The 14,808-nt window shown below is 43.6% G+C and overlaps 1 protein-coding gene across 1 annotated transcript in view; it reads right to left on the minus strand.

Annotated features, from left to right (window-relative positions):
- Positions 1-516: 516 nt before the first annotated feature.
- LOC112071718 (polypeptide N-acetylgalactosaminyltransferase-like 6) overlaps positions 517-14,808 on the minus strand; it is a 219,010-nt gene continuing 204,718 nt past the window's right edge. The window contains 3 exon segments of the mRNA XM_024139158.2: positions 517-841; positions 6,692-6,759; positions 9,681-9,798. Of these exon segments, the coding sequence (XP_023994926.2) occupies positions 517-841; positions 6,692-6,759; positions 9,681-9,798 (511 nt within the window).

A 14,808-nucleotide genomic window follows, 5' to 3' on the forward strand; every position in this document is an offset into this window, starting at 1 on the left:
AAGTCATTTATTGTGTTAGAGGTTTCATGATGCTTCTAAACAAAGTAGACATCTTAACATTTTACATTTAAGTCATTTAGGCAGACGCTCTTATCCAGAGCGACTTACAAATTGGTGCATTCACCTATTATAATCAGTGGAAACAAACCACTTTACAATAGTGCATCCAACTCTTTAAGGGGGGGGGGGGGGGGGGGGTAGAAGGATTACTTTATCCTATCCTAGGTATCCTAACAGAGGTGGGGTTTCAGTGTCTCCGGAAGGTGGGATTGACTCCGCTGACCTGTTGCGTCGTGAGGGAGTTTGGTCCACCATTGGCTGCCAGAGCAGGCGAACAGTTTTGACTGGGCTGAGCGGGAACTGTACTTCCTCAGAGGTAGGGAGGCGAGCGGCCAGAGGTGGATGAACGCAGTGCCCTTGTTTGGGTTAGGGCCTGATCAGAGCCTGAAGGTACGGACGGCCGTTCCCCTCACAGCTCCGTAGGCAAGCACCACTGGTCTTGTAGCGGATGCGAGTTCAACTGGAAGCCAGTGGAGAAGAGCGGGAGGACGCGGGGTGGACGTGAAGAGAACTTGGAAAGTGAACACCAGACGGGCTGCGGGCGTTCTGGATGAGTTGTAGGGGTTTAATGGCACAGGCAGGGAGCCCAGCCAACAGCGAGGGCAAGTAATCCAGACGGGAATGACAAGTGCCTGGCATTAGTACCTGCGCCGCTTCCTGCGCGAGCGCAGGTCGTACTCTGCGAATGTTGTAGAGCATGAACCTACAGGAACGGGTCACCGCCTTGATGTTAGTTGAGAACGACAGGGTGTTGTCCAGGCTCACGCCAAGGTTCAGCACTCTGGAGAGGACACAATGGAGTTGTCAACCGTGATGGCGAGATCATGGAACGGGCAGTCCTTCCCCGGAGAGAAGACAGCTCCGTCTTGCCGAGGTTCAGCTTGAAGGTGGTGATCCGTCATCCACACTGATATGTCTGCCAGACATGCAAGACATATCAAGACATGCAAGGCATTAAGTGGGATATGAGGTTACAAACAGGGCCTGGCCTATGATTCATTTTAAAAAGTACAAATCTTAAGAGTGTTATACACATCAGCTGGGGGTCTCTATTAAGCTTCAATGTGAGGTCCTAAACCTAGCATGAAAGTGCATCCTTGTAGCTGTGTGGGTAATAAAGGCAAAATGTTTGTCTTGGGGTAAGTTGAGCCAATGGCAAGTTGAGCAAATTGAAGTGTTTTCTTCCCAAGTGTAATGCAAGGCATTATTGGTGGGATATGAGGTTACAACAGGGCCTGGCCTATGTTCATTTTAAAAAGTACAAAAGTGTTTGTCTGGTGGTAAGCCTGTGTTAAAAGATCTTCAAAATATTAAAAGACAAAAAGCGATGTGATGTATGATGAATTGTGTTTTTGTGAAATGAAGATGGTTTAAAAAATGTAGTGCTAATATTTCCATCAATACAGACATTTGGAGCTATGTTTTTCATAGCTATGTTGTTCAAAACTGTAATGTTTACATGAATTCTGATTATTCCAGGGATACACAACATCCTGAAATATATGTAGAATACTTTTCTAGAAATAATACATATATTCATTACAAGTGATGCTAGAATGTAAAAAATCCTATCTCCTAATACCCTGACTACACCGCTCACGTCGCGTGCGCTCGCGTTGCAAAATACATTAGGAATCTATGTTATTAATTTATTGCACCCACACTGCTCGCGCGTGTCAACAAGCGTCAAGGGCTAAAATAGGAGTCATTCCTATTTCTGACGCAGATCGCGCTGCAAGTCTGCCTCTCCCATCTCCTCGTTGGTTTATAGAAAGCAGGTACCCACATGCCATCTCCTTATTGGTTATACCCACGTGGGTGATTGAAGAGACGAACTGTTGCCGGTTGTCGTGGTAAATACATATGAAAGTTTAGATGCCAATCACCAATAACGTTTCAAAACGATGAAAAAATTCGTTGACCGTTTTTATGGTGTGGATTAATTGTCGGAGTAACCTTGTGCATTTTAGGTAAAAATAACAACCTAATGTAATATCCCAGGACAAATGAGCTAACAGACAGCAAGCTAGCTAAATAGGACAAATTAGCTAGCAAGTACAAGCTAACAAGCTAAATTTGCCATAAATGTTTCATGCGTTCGACCTGCCAAATAATGTCATTGGTTCAGAGTTTGTTTTGATATTTTAACCCTGCGTGTCGTGATCGCGTTTGGGTAGTAATAAATGTATGCACGATGTCACACGCGCGCAGCCGGTTTGGTTCCGTGTTAGCCCACTCTCCCCTAAGTAACTGACCAGAGAACTCTGAATCAGAGCTTTTAACATTTAGACAGATGGGGGCGCCACTGGTGAATATTTACACTTTTTGCTTCATTTTGTGCTTATTGTACACTTGTGAATTCTCAAACTAAAATAACACCAACGACTCAAAAAACACAGATTAACACAAACGTCTGAATCCCCCCTCCCACTCTGTAGAAGACTTATTGCAAATTTGCTTGGGAACATATTTTATCGTTGCCATGGTTTCCAGATCAAGGAAGAAAGGGCTGCAATTCCTATTACAAAAGTGCACTCACTGACGAACGAGAGACGACGAGAGAGAGAAAGAGAGAGTATACTGAGACCGGTTGGATGGCAGGTATGTCAGGCACGATAACCACAATATTCCCTCACATCCATTATACCTGTTCTCCTCCGGAAATCAAAATGGAATAACCTCTGAGCCGCAAACAAGCCAAACATCACTGGCTGTAATTGTTTGGGAAGGAGGCTAAAGCCTGAACTACTGCTTGTAACCCCACTAACACACACGTGCACACACGGTTGCAGACACACACGGGCACACACACGCACACACAAACATTATTTTGGAATGCTGGGTTCTGAGGAGTGCATTGTACTGGAGAAAGTAGGGGAAACAAAACACTGGAGAACAACGAGAGCAATTCTTCTGAGTGAAAGTCATTTCAGTTTAATAAAGTTGTCTGGGAGAGATGACCTGTCTGAGACTGAGGCAGGGGTATGATGGGACAGGATAGAAAAGAATGGGTGAAAGAACACATTGTTATGGGTCCATGATTGTCTGGACTCAATATAATTGCAAGGTTGATAGACTTAGTGTGTTTTAAATCATCTGTAATTTTTAAAGGATGTATTGTTGTGCTCAGATGAACGACGCAAACTATATGTTTTAAATGTCCAATAAAATTAATTCAAGGCAAGGTGGGACACAGTCACTGGATGAAAAGGGTGAAGGCCACATTGCTATGTGACCATGTTTATAATATGAACTATTAAGTAAAATACTTATTTAAATTGTATGATATCTATTAAAGAAAAGATTAGTGGCATTTATAATGTCGTTTACACACAGTGCAGATAAGGACTAAATAGAAGCACCTCAGCATAGATAGAAGGTGGATAGTATAGACCAGGGGTCGACAACAGGCAACAATACCACATAATGACAAAGGGAAAAACTACTTAGATTTTTTATGTATTAAAATAAAAACGGAAACATCACATTTACTAAGTATTCAGACCCTTTACTCAGTACTTTGTTGAAGCACCTTTGCAGTGATTACAGCCTTGAGTCTTCTTGGGTATGACGCTACATGTTTGGCACACCTGTATTTGGGAGTTTCTTCCATTCTTCTCTGCAGTTCCTCTCAAGCTCTTCTGGTTAGATGGAGCGTCGCAGCCACAGATTTTCAGGTCCCTCCAGAGATAATCGATTGGTTTAAGGATCTCTCTGTACTTTGCTCCGTTCATCTTTCCCCGATCCTGACTAGTCTCCTAGTCCCTGTCACTGAAAAAGATCCCACAGCATGATGCGGCCACCACCATGCTTCACCGTAGAGATGGTGCCAGGTTTAGTTACAGACGTTACACTTGACATTTCAGGCCAAAGTGTTCAATCTTGGTTTCATCAGACCAGAGAATCTTGTTTCTCATGTCTGAGTCCTTTAGGTGCCTTTTGGCAAACTCCAAGGGGCTGTCATGTGCCTTTTACTGAGGAGTGGCTTCCGGGTGGCCACTACCATAAAAGCCTGATTGGTGGAGTTGCTTGCAGAGATGGTTGTCCTTCTAGAAGGTTTCTCCATCTCCACAGAGGAACTCTGGAGCTCATTCAGAGTGACCATCAGGTTCTTGGTCACCCTCCCTGACCAAGGCCTTCTCTCACGATTCTCAGTTTGGCCGGGCGGCCAGCTCTAGGAAGAGTCTTGGAGGTTCCAATCTTCTCCCATTTAAGAACGATGGAGGACACGGTGTTCTTGGGACCTTCAATGCTGCAGACATTTTTTGGTGGACCCTTCCCCAGACCTGTGACACAATCCTGTCTCGGAGCTCTACAGACAATTCCTTCGACCTCATGGCTTGTTTTTGCTCAGACATGCACTGTCAACTATGGACCTTATATAGACAGTTGTGTGCCTTTCCAAATCATGTCCAATCAATTTAATTTACACAGGTGGACTCCAATCCAGCGTTAGAAACATCAAGGATTATCAATGGAAACAGCATGCACCTGAGCCTCAATTTCAAGTCTCATAGCAAAATGAATACTTATGTAAATAAGGTTTTTCTGTTTAACATTTTTAATACACTTGCAAGAAAAACCCGTTTTCACTTTGTCATTATAGGGTGTAGATTGATGAGATTTTGTGTTTTTATCCCATTTTAGAATAAAGTGTAAATAACAAAATGTGGAAAAAGTCAAGGGGTCTGAATGCCACTGTATGTGATTTGTCTACATGTAATCAAGTTATGAAATGATGTTGCTATTTTCAAATAAATCTATGTTGGGGCTGAGTTGTAGTGCAAATTATTATAATTATGTCAGGAGAGCCCTTGGATGAGTGAAGAAACAAATAATTATAGAGAATTGCAGAAAGGCAGAGCGGAAGTGGAGAAAGTCAAAATTGCAGGTCCATTATGATATTCTGAGAGAGCAAACTTGGCATATACGTACAGTAACAGTCAAAGGTTGGACACATTCAAGGTGTTGCTTTAATCTACTCTCTTCCGTCTCCTCCGTGATAGTAAAATATATAAAAAATGAGAAAAACCTTGAACTGTGTCCAAACCTTTGACTGTTACTGTACAGTATATGCCAATTGCTCTCTCAGAATATCATAATGGACCTGCAATTTTGACTTTCTCCACTTCCGCTCTGCTTTCTGCAATTTCTCTAAATTATTTGTTTTTTCACCATCCAAGGGGCTCTCCTGACATAATTATAATAATTTGACTACAACTCAGCCCCAACATAGACTTTATTTGAAATTAGCACATCATTCATAACTTGATACATGTAGACACAATCACATACAGTGCATTCAGACCCTTGACTTTTTCCACATTTTGTTACTTTACATCCTTATTCTAAAATGGATAAAATAAACACAAAATCTCATTCAATCTACACCCTATAATGACAAAGTGAAAACGGGTTTTTCTTGCAAGTGTATTAAAATGTTAAACAGAAAAACCTTATTTACATAAGTATTCATGTTGCTATGAGACTGAAATTGAGCTCAGGTGCATGGCTGTTTCCATTGATAATCCTTGATGTTTCTAACGCTGGATGGGAGTCCACCTGTGGTAATTAATTGATTGGACATGATTGGAAAGGCACACAAACTTGTCACTATAAAGGTCCATAGTGTGACAGTGCATGTCAGAGCAAAAACAAGCCAAGAGGTCGAAGGAATTGTCGTAGAGCTCCGAGACAGGAATGTGTGTCACAAGGTCTGGGGAAGGTACAAAAAATGTCCTTGCAGCATGAAGGTCCCAAGAACACCAGTGTCCTCCAGCTTCTTAAATGGGAGGAGTTGGAACACTCCAAGACTCTTCCTGAGCTGGCCGCGCCGGCCTCAAACTGGAGAAATCGGGAAGAAGCTTGGTCAGGGAGTTGACCAAGAACTGATGGCACTTCTGAATGAGCTCCAGAGTTCCTCTTTGGAGATGGAGAGACCTTCTAGAAGACAAATCGTCTGCAGCACTCCACCAATCAGCTTTATGAGTGGCCACCCGGAAGCCACTCCTCATTAAAAGGCAATGACAGCCCGCTTGGAGTTTGCAAAAGGCACCTAAAGGATCAGACCATGAGAAACACAAGATTCTCTGGTCTGGATGAAAGCAAGATCTGAACACTTTAGGCCTGAATGTCAAGGTAAGCTGTAACTAACCTGGCAACCATCTCTACAGGTGAAGCATGGTGGTGCCGCATCATGCTGTGGGATCTTTTCCAGTGGACAAGGGATGGAGACTAGTCAGGATTCGAGGGAAAGATGAACGGAGCAAAGTAACAGAGAGATCCTTAAACCAATCGATCTATCTCTGGAGGACCTGAAAATAGCTGTGCTAGATCTTTGGTTCCAACCGCTGTCTTTGTGAGACGCAGAGTAGATGAATCTGAAAAAAAGTAATCTAGATTCTTCAGCTCTTAGCCATTTTCGGGCAATCTCCAACCTTTCATTCTTAAGCAAAATTCTGGAGAAATTGGTTTCAAACAGATATATCATTTTTTTAAGTGCCAACTGTATTTWWWAAAAAWTCCAATCTGTTTTTTCGTGCCCACCACAGCACAGAGACAGCCTTAGTTAAAGCCAACACAGATGCCAAACAGCTCTCTGTCCTTGTACTCTTGGATTTAAGTGCTGCACTCGACACGGTTGACCATGATGTCCTTCTGAAAAGACTGGAAAGGTGGGTTGGCCTCTCCGCTCCAGTTCTAAATTGGTTTAGGTCGAGAGTCAAAATAGGCGCTGTGGCGTCCACGAGGTTTGATTTTGGGTCTGGTACTGTTCAGTTTATAAAGTATATGTTACCCCTTGGCAGCGTTATCAGAAAGCACAGCATTGATTTGAACTGCTACACAGATGATACACAACTTTACATTTCTGTGTCACTAGAGGATTTTAACTTCACAGATACATTATTAGACTGTATTAGTGATTTAAATACTTGGATGGCTCACAACTTCCTCCAGGTAAATCAAGACAAGACCGAGGTACCTCATACTGGACAAAGAGTTTTTCTTTAAATGAATCGGAAGCAAAGGATTTACTTCAGACACYGGACAAGGCCCAAATCCCTGCCATTCTCATGAAGAAGAGACAGATATCGGGGAYGTAGGTCGGGGTGCCTTGTAAGGATTCGACGGCAAGTGGGTAATCCGCCTCTACATCAGTCCTATTAGCCAACGTGCAATCATTGGATAATAAACTGGATGAGCTCTGACCAAGACTATACTTCCAACGGAACATTAAAAACTGTAATATCTTATGTTTCATCGAGTAGTGGCTGAACAACGATATGGGTAACATACAGCTGGCTGAGTTTTCTGTGCATTGGCTAGTTAGAACAGCTGCCTTTAGTAAGACAAGGGGTGGCGGTCTGTGTCTATTTGTCAGTAACAGCTGGTGTACGAAATGTAATATTAAGGAAGTCTCGAGGTTTTGCTCGCCTTAGGTAGAGTATCTCATGATAAGCTGTAGACCACAATATTTACMGAGAGAGTTGATCTATATTTTTCGTAGCTGTCTATTTACCATGACAAAACCGATGTAGGCACTAAGACCGTACTCAACGAGCTGTATAAGGCCATAAGYAAACAAGAAAATGCTCATCCAGTGGCGGTGCTCCTAGTGGCCGTGTACTTTATTGCAGGGAAACTTAAATCCATTTTACCTMATTTCTACCAGCATGTTACATGTGCAACCAGATTAAATAAAACTCTAGACCACCTTTACTCCACACACAGAGATGCGTACAAAGCTCTCCCTCAGCCTCCATTTGGCAAATCTGACCATAACATCCTTCTGAGTCCTGCTTACAAGCAAAAACTAAAGCAGGAAGTACCAGTGACTCGCTCAATACGGAAGTGGTCAGATGACGCAGATGGTAAGCTACAGGACTGTTTTGCTAGAACAGACTGGAATATGTTATGGGATTCTTACGGTGGCATTGAGGAGTACACCACATCAGTCACTGGCTTCATCAATAAGTGCATTGATGAYGTCGTTCCCACAGTGACGGAACGTACATATCCCAACCAGAAGCCATGGATTACAGGCAACATCCGCACTGAGCTAAAGGGTAGAGCTGCTGCTTTCAAGGTGCGGGACACTAACCTGGACGCTTACAAGAAAACSCGCTATGCCCTTCTACRAACCATCAAACAGGGAAAGCGGCAATACAGGACTAAGATTGTGTCACGCCCTGATCTGTTTCACCTGTCTTTGTGATTGTCTCCACCCACCTCCAGGTGTCACCTGTTTTCCCTATTAGTCCCCAGTGTATTTATCCCTGTGTTTCCTGTCTCTGTGCCAGTTTGTCTTGTATTTCCAAGTCAACCAGCGTTTYTCCTAGCTCCTATTTTTCAGTCTCTGTCTTTTTCCTAGCCCTCCTGGTTTTTGACCCTTGCCTGTTCTGAACGCGAGCCTGCCAATCCCCTTATACTGTTTGAACTCAGACCTGATCATTGAACCCCTGCCTGTCCTGACCTCGAGCCTGCCTATCRCCTGGTACTGTTTGGACTCTGACCTGGTTTATGAACTCTAGCCTGTCCCTGACCTGCCTTTTGCCTACCCCTTTTGTTATAATAAATATCGGAGCTCAACCATCTGCCTCCTGTGTCTGCATTTGGGTCTCGCCCTGTGCCCTTATAGATTGAATTGTACTACACTGGCTCCAACGCTCGTYGGATGTGGCAGGGCTTGCAAACTATTMCGGACTACAAAGGGAAGCACAGCAGCGAGCTGCCCAGTGACACGAGCCTACTAGATGAGCTAAATTACTTCTATTCTCACTTCGAGGCAAGCAACACTGAAGCATGTATGAGAGCAGCAGCTGTTCTGAATGACTGTGTGATCACGCTCTCCGTAGCCGATGTGAGTAAGACCTTTAAACAGATAAAAAATCACAAGGCCGCAGGGCCAGACGGATTACCAGGATGTGTACTCCGAGCATGTGCTGACCAACTGGAATGTGTCTTCACTGACATTTTCAATCTATTCCTGACCRAGTCTGTAATACCAACATGTTTCAAGCAGACCACCATAGTCCCTGTGGTCAAGACCACCAAGGTAACCTGCATAAATGACTACCGACCGGTAGCACTCATGTCTGTATCCATGAAGTGCTTTGAAAGGCTGGTCATGGCTCACATCAACATCATCATTCCAGAAACCCTAGACCCACTCCAATTTGCATACCGCCCCAACAGATCCACAGATGACGCAATCTCTATTGCACTCCACACTAACGTTTCCCACTTATCCTCTTCTGTTTTTTTGTGTAGKAAATATTTCAGTCGTTTTTATTCAGYTTTTTTTCTGTGACGAACATTGTGTTGCATTTCATGTCTGAAATGTAATGTATAAATAAAGCTTGGTTTGATTCGATTAAGCCACCCGACCATTCGCGCCGACAAAAATTGGCCTGTGGCTCAATCTAGTTGCCTAACCCTGGTGTATACTGAAAGACGAACTTAGCCCTCATGACTAGCAACCTTAAGACTCCTTAAGACTTCCAGTTTCTCTACAGTGCTCTATTGAGATGCTTGAATGATAAGATGTGTTCCAGTCTTGAGAACATTGGTAAGAGAAATGTATGATTGGGAAACGCTATCTTCTATAMATTTTTGCTCACCTTGAACGATATCTCGTACTGCTCTCCGCCCCATATTTCCAAGCCAGTGTCGTAGCCACCCAGCTCCCAGAACCACTGACGGTTGACGGCAAAGAGACCTCCGGCCATCACTGGAGACCTGTAGGAGAGACAGAGAAAGAATCCATGTCTTTAGCTTGTTGGTAAAGTTATTTTCTAAATCTTCCGATCAGCACAAAACAATGTGGCGGTGTCCAGTTCTTTTTGTGTTATAATGTGAGCATCTACTGTTACAGCTGTAGCTCTTAAGAGACAGACAGATAGAGAAACTGTACAAGAGAAACAGTGAGAAACAAAGAAATAATACAAGTGTTAGTTACCATGTTCAGATTTATTACGTTAAAATAGTGCATAACATCCATATATTGAAAGGTGGCATTTGGTGTAATTCCAAGCATCCTAAATCCAGAGAAAGTAATCTACACTTGCAGTCTTTGTGGTATCAGACAGATTCTGAGTTATTCTTTAACAAAAATATAAAGTAACATACCTAATCCCTTGAGCTGAGAAAAACATGACATATGTAAAGTACATATATTGAAAGGTGGCATTTGAGCATCATAATCCAGAGATAATCATATTGCAGTGTAAGTGGAAGCATACAGAGAGAAATTATGTGGCCCTCACATGAGCCGAATCTCTCTGTTGCCCCTGGATACGTAAATGCACACCTTCTAAAAGACCATCATACATATAGTAAAAACATGCACTCAGACACGCAGGCAGTCTCAAAGACATATTGAGTCTTTACCCATAAATCCGCTGGCTTGCAATAATAAAGGATGTTCCGTTCAGGCTTATCTCAGTCAAAGCTTTCATCCAATCACAGCAAAGAAATACCAGTCTCTCGGGGTATGCTGACACCGACCCTCGCGCAATCGATAAACTTCATAAAGAGCTCAAGCAGTCAAAAATCCCCATGATTGACACTTGACATGGCTATTTGCCTGACATTTCACATTTCCCACTGCAGAATCTACAGAAAGATCAAAGCAGATGAGGGATTGGTGCACAGTAAGCAGCATCTACTCCAAGKAGAAGCAACTTCCTTCCTATCAACAACAAACTGCTTCTACTAATAGTATTCTAATCCTTTCTCCCTGCCTATTCCYATTCTCCCTCCTTGCTCATTGTACTGCCCCAAACCTGTACTCATTGTTATTTCACACTCCCTTTCAGCAGGGCTTAAGCTCGGGGAGYGGATTTTGTTGGACCCTGACTTTGGCATGTTTGAATGTTTTTCCTTGTAGTTCTTCTTTGACGATGGTGGAGAATCAGAGTAATCCTCCGGGTAATGGGAAGAGCTCTTTTCCTGCGTTTGAGTCATTCCTCGGTAGCGACGAGGACGAGGCGCCAATCTTCTATTGAAGCGTGGGGGGATGAAATACTGTGATGTAAGTAGAGGAGGCCAAAAAAGGAAAACACCACAGCCCTTTGAATTACTGAGAGGGCGAAAAGAGCGGCGGTGTCTTGATGCGGTACGGCAGTGTGGAGGATAGGTCTAGCGTTTGAGCTGGGGAGCCGTTGAACTAGGGGTGTTTTGTAACCAAAATGCTCCGAATAAACAGCACCATGGCACAAAGCCACAACACAACAGCAAGCTTGACTCATTAAATCTCTTCACACCTCCTGATTCACAGAGGAAGCATCGCATTATTTGGGCATCTTAGTCAACAAGAAAAAGAGCTTAAAGCCAAGAAAGTTTTAAGCAGTAAAATCCAGAATAGCAAAGGAGTTGTGGGAGGGATTGGATTTGGTGCCTAAGGTTAGGCCTCCACAGATGGACAGTCTTTCCTATCCGAAAAACGGTTTGATCTGACCCAATGATGAGTCAAAGGAACCAAATGTTCCTTGTTCCAATTTTTGTGTGTGTCTATGTATCTATGACAACCATGATCTGCCCATGCAAAAAACAAGACAAGACAACAAGTGAGGAATGAGCTTGTGTGTGGGGATGAAKGCAGAGCCAGACGGAGGGAGCTCAGTGCAGAAATCTATTTACTCTGCGGATAACACCCTCCGGCCTGCTTCCCTCCAATTTAATAAAGCGCTGAAATATACCAGTCCACTCAATTAAAGGAGCTAATGGAGGAGCAAGATGAAATCATTATATATTTTATCTTCTTAGCAGCCTTGCCAACAACAGCTGAAAAACACWAGAGAACATAGTTTATTTGGGAAATTAAAGTAGTTTATTTGTTGTTGACACTACAACTTCTGGTGAAGGTGGTTGGAAAGAGGGATTAGACAAAATGCAGAACTAACTCACGTAATATTCTTATCTTAAAAAACCCACAACACTAGAAGATTATTTGGGAAGTTAAAGTTGTCGTGGACACTACACTTTCTGGTTGTGGTGGTTGAAATTAAAGGATAATATAWATAACCCTCATCGTTTGGAAAGTCCGTTTTTGATTCACTACGGTTGAAATACACCACGGGAGAGATTGAGTGGGATAGTTTGTGTGGTGATATAGAAGGTAATGAGAGCTGTTTTTTAGCTGTGGATATCTCAGTGGTTAGTGGAGGCTTTACACTGTTTGATCAGGCTGGATTGCTGCTGATAGGCTCAGAGGGAGAGAGAGAGAGAATGAATATCCTTCATCTAAGCCTACAGGAGGCTTACCCAACAAGGAGGAAGGAACCAGCCTGCTATGAAGAGATGATATGATTGAAGGAGGGCAGCATTCAGAGACGTCATGCAATTTATTCAAGGGTGCCCTGATAGCCAAATTCAATATTGTAGGATTAATTAATTATACGCAAAGTCWGTGTACAAACAGATAAAACTGAGGGGGGCTGAGCGGAATATGCAGCATGCAYGTTCCTTCTCCCGGCCGTAGCACAATCCCAATCAAAAAGTAGTCCGTTGCCAAAAGTAGTGCCCTCTTTAGGGAATAGGGTGCCATTTGGAATGCAGCCTATGCAGTCAAGAAACAAGGCCAGTCAGTCAAGATGATTTTAGTCAATCAAACCTGCCAGGGACAGAGGGCTAGCACTAAGGAGATGTGATTACTTCAGTGTGGGTTCCTCCAGGAAGGATTGGGTCTGAGTTGAAAGGAGCAGCCAAACTGGATATGATATAGTAAGACTGCAGCGTGGTGGCTGTTATCGATCCCTTAATTAGACAGGGATCTCAGAGGGAATGTGTAGATCAATGAGGCKGAGCTGAGACGGAGGAGGCTGTATGTGTGTGTTCCTGTGTGTGTGTTTGTGTGTGTGTCTGTGTGTGTGTGTGTGGTTGGCCAGCCAGGTGAGTAAAGCAGAGGTCACACCRCTGCAGGTTGAGGTTCTGAGACAGTGGGGCGTGTGTGAGCGGGTCAAGCTACTTACTGAGGCTGACTGAGCCTCTCTGGCCTCTGGCCTGTGAAGCCCATAGGAGACTGGGAGGCCCRGCCCTGTAAATGACCTGCTACCCACAGTAGGAACCTAATCACTGTAATCAAACAGCAGGACACACACAAGCACGCATTGGCCTATGTACACATACTGTACAAACACACACACAGGCACGCACACTCACATTCACACACACTGTACAAGCCTCGGCTCACACAGCTCATTAACCTTCWTACATACTGTTCCTAATGTTATCATACTGAACATGCATAAATTACAGCACTCTGACACAACACTACTCTACCCTCCAGCCAGTTGAGTCTGTACTGCACTCTACACAGCAGATCACTGCTGTTCTACATTGATGTGTACATTATAGACCTTTGGGGAATAGCTTACAAACAAGGCCTTAGCTGCTCTATTCATCCGTATATGTAACACGTTAGTTTGTGTGACACAAGGCAAACGAAATMGAGGCATGAATGCCATTGAATTGAAAACCCTATGTGTGTCTCTCTCTCTCTCGTGTGTATGGTTTCCTATGTATGGCCAATTCCTTGTGGAATTAGACTAGAGCTCAACCCTGACAGACAGTCTGAACATAGCCTCATAATTACCAGACTGATTACCGCTGATATCTGTGTAGCCATCATGCATGTAAGCTCGCAAGATCAGTCAGTTTACTAGTCTGAACACTGACTGACTGACTGACTATAAACGAATTAAGAAGTAATTCCACTCAAAATACTAATTATCTGATGTGATTAGTTAAATGCTGTTGGAATTAGTGCAACATGCTAATAAAGCCATGTTGTTGAAGCCTTTGGCCTCTCTCTCTCTCTCTGGAAATKAGTTGGAGGTTTTTCTTCTTCAAATATAACATAATTTCTGTCCTGGGTCAAGCGGTGTAATGTGTGAACACTCTTGTCCAGGGAGAATAGGTTGTTCATGATTGGGTGAATCACACAGCCAGATGTAGAAGAATAAACACACACACACACACACACACACACAGAGACACACACGTACACACACACAGACAAATAGTTAGCAGGACTTTGACACCTCTCATGTATGTTTGTCATCCCTTAACAGCACAGTAAAGCAACATAGGATTGTGTGTGTCTGTGTGTGTGTGTCTGTGTGTGTGTGTGAGGAGACAGTTTGGAAGGGCTCCCAGTCTCCATCAGTCCAAACGATAGGGGAGCTCAGCTCCAACCTCTCTTACTTAGGCTTGTCCAAATACAATTAATCATTCCCCTACTCTTCTGTAGTGTAGACAGACATACTGTAGCTTTCAGTGGCTTAGCTTTAAAAAACCCAGGCATCGATTCGGAGGGCCTCTGTCTGTCGACAAACACTTCGCACATCTCTGACGAGCTCAGCAACACCTCAGTATGTTGACACCTATCTGTTTCTGAGCCACGCTCCCCAATTACTGCCACCTACCTGCCTGCCTGGAGGTGCCAATCATMATGTACATTCAAGGGATGAGCTCTTAGATCCAATTAAGGAAGGACCTCCACACAAATACCACATTYATGCAGCTTATAAACAATGTTCCCTCTAAACTGCGTGCGTGCGCGCTGTAGCCCTGAGACTGCCGCGCAGCTGCCATGCAGAAATATCACCCCACAGAGAGAAGCACTAGATAGAACTTCACTCTACTTTCTACAGCAGTGGTCACCAACCGTTCGATCGTATTCCACTGGTCCATCTCCAAGGCATTCCTAGTCAATTGACAAACATTTCTGTAATAAACCCAACGATA

The sequence above is a fragment of the Salvelinus sp. IW2-2015 genome, unplaced genomic scaffold (assembly GCF_002910315.2).
Source record: "Salvelinus sp. IW2-2015 unplaced genomic scaffold, ASM291031v2 Un_scaffold1700, whole genome shotgun sequence".
Taxonomy (NCBI): domain Eukaryota; kingdom Metazoa; phylum Chordata; class Actinopteri; order Salmoniformes; family Salmonidae; genus Salvelinus; species Salvelinus sp. IW2-2015.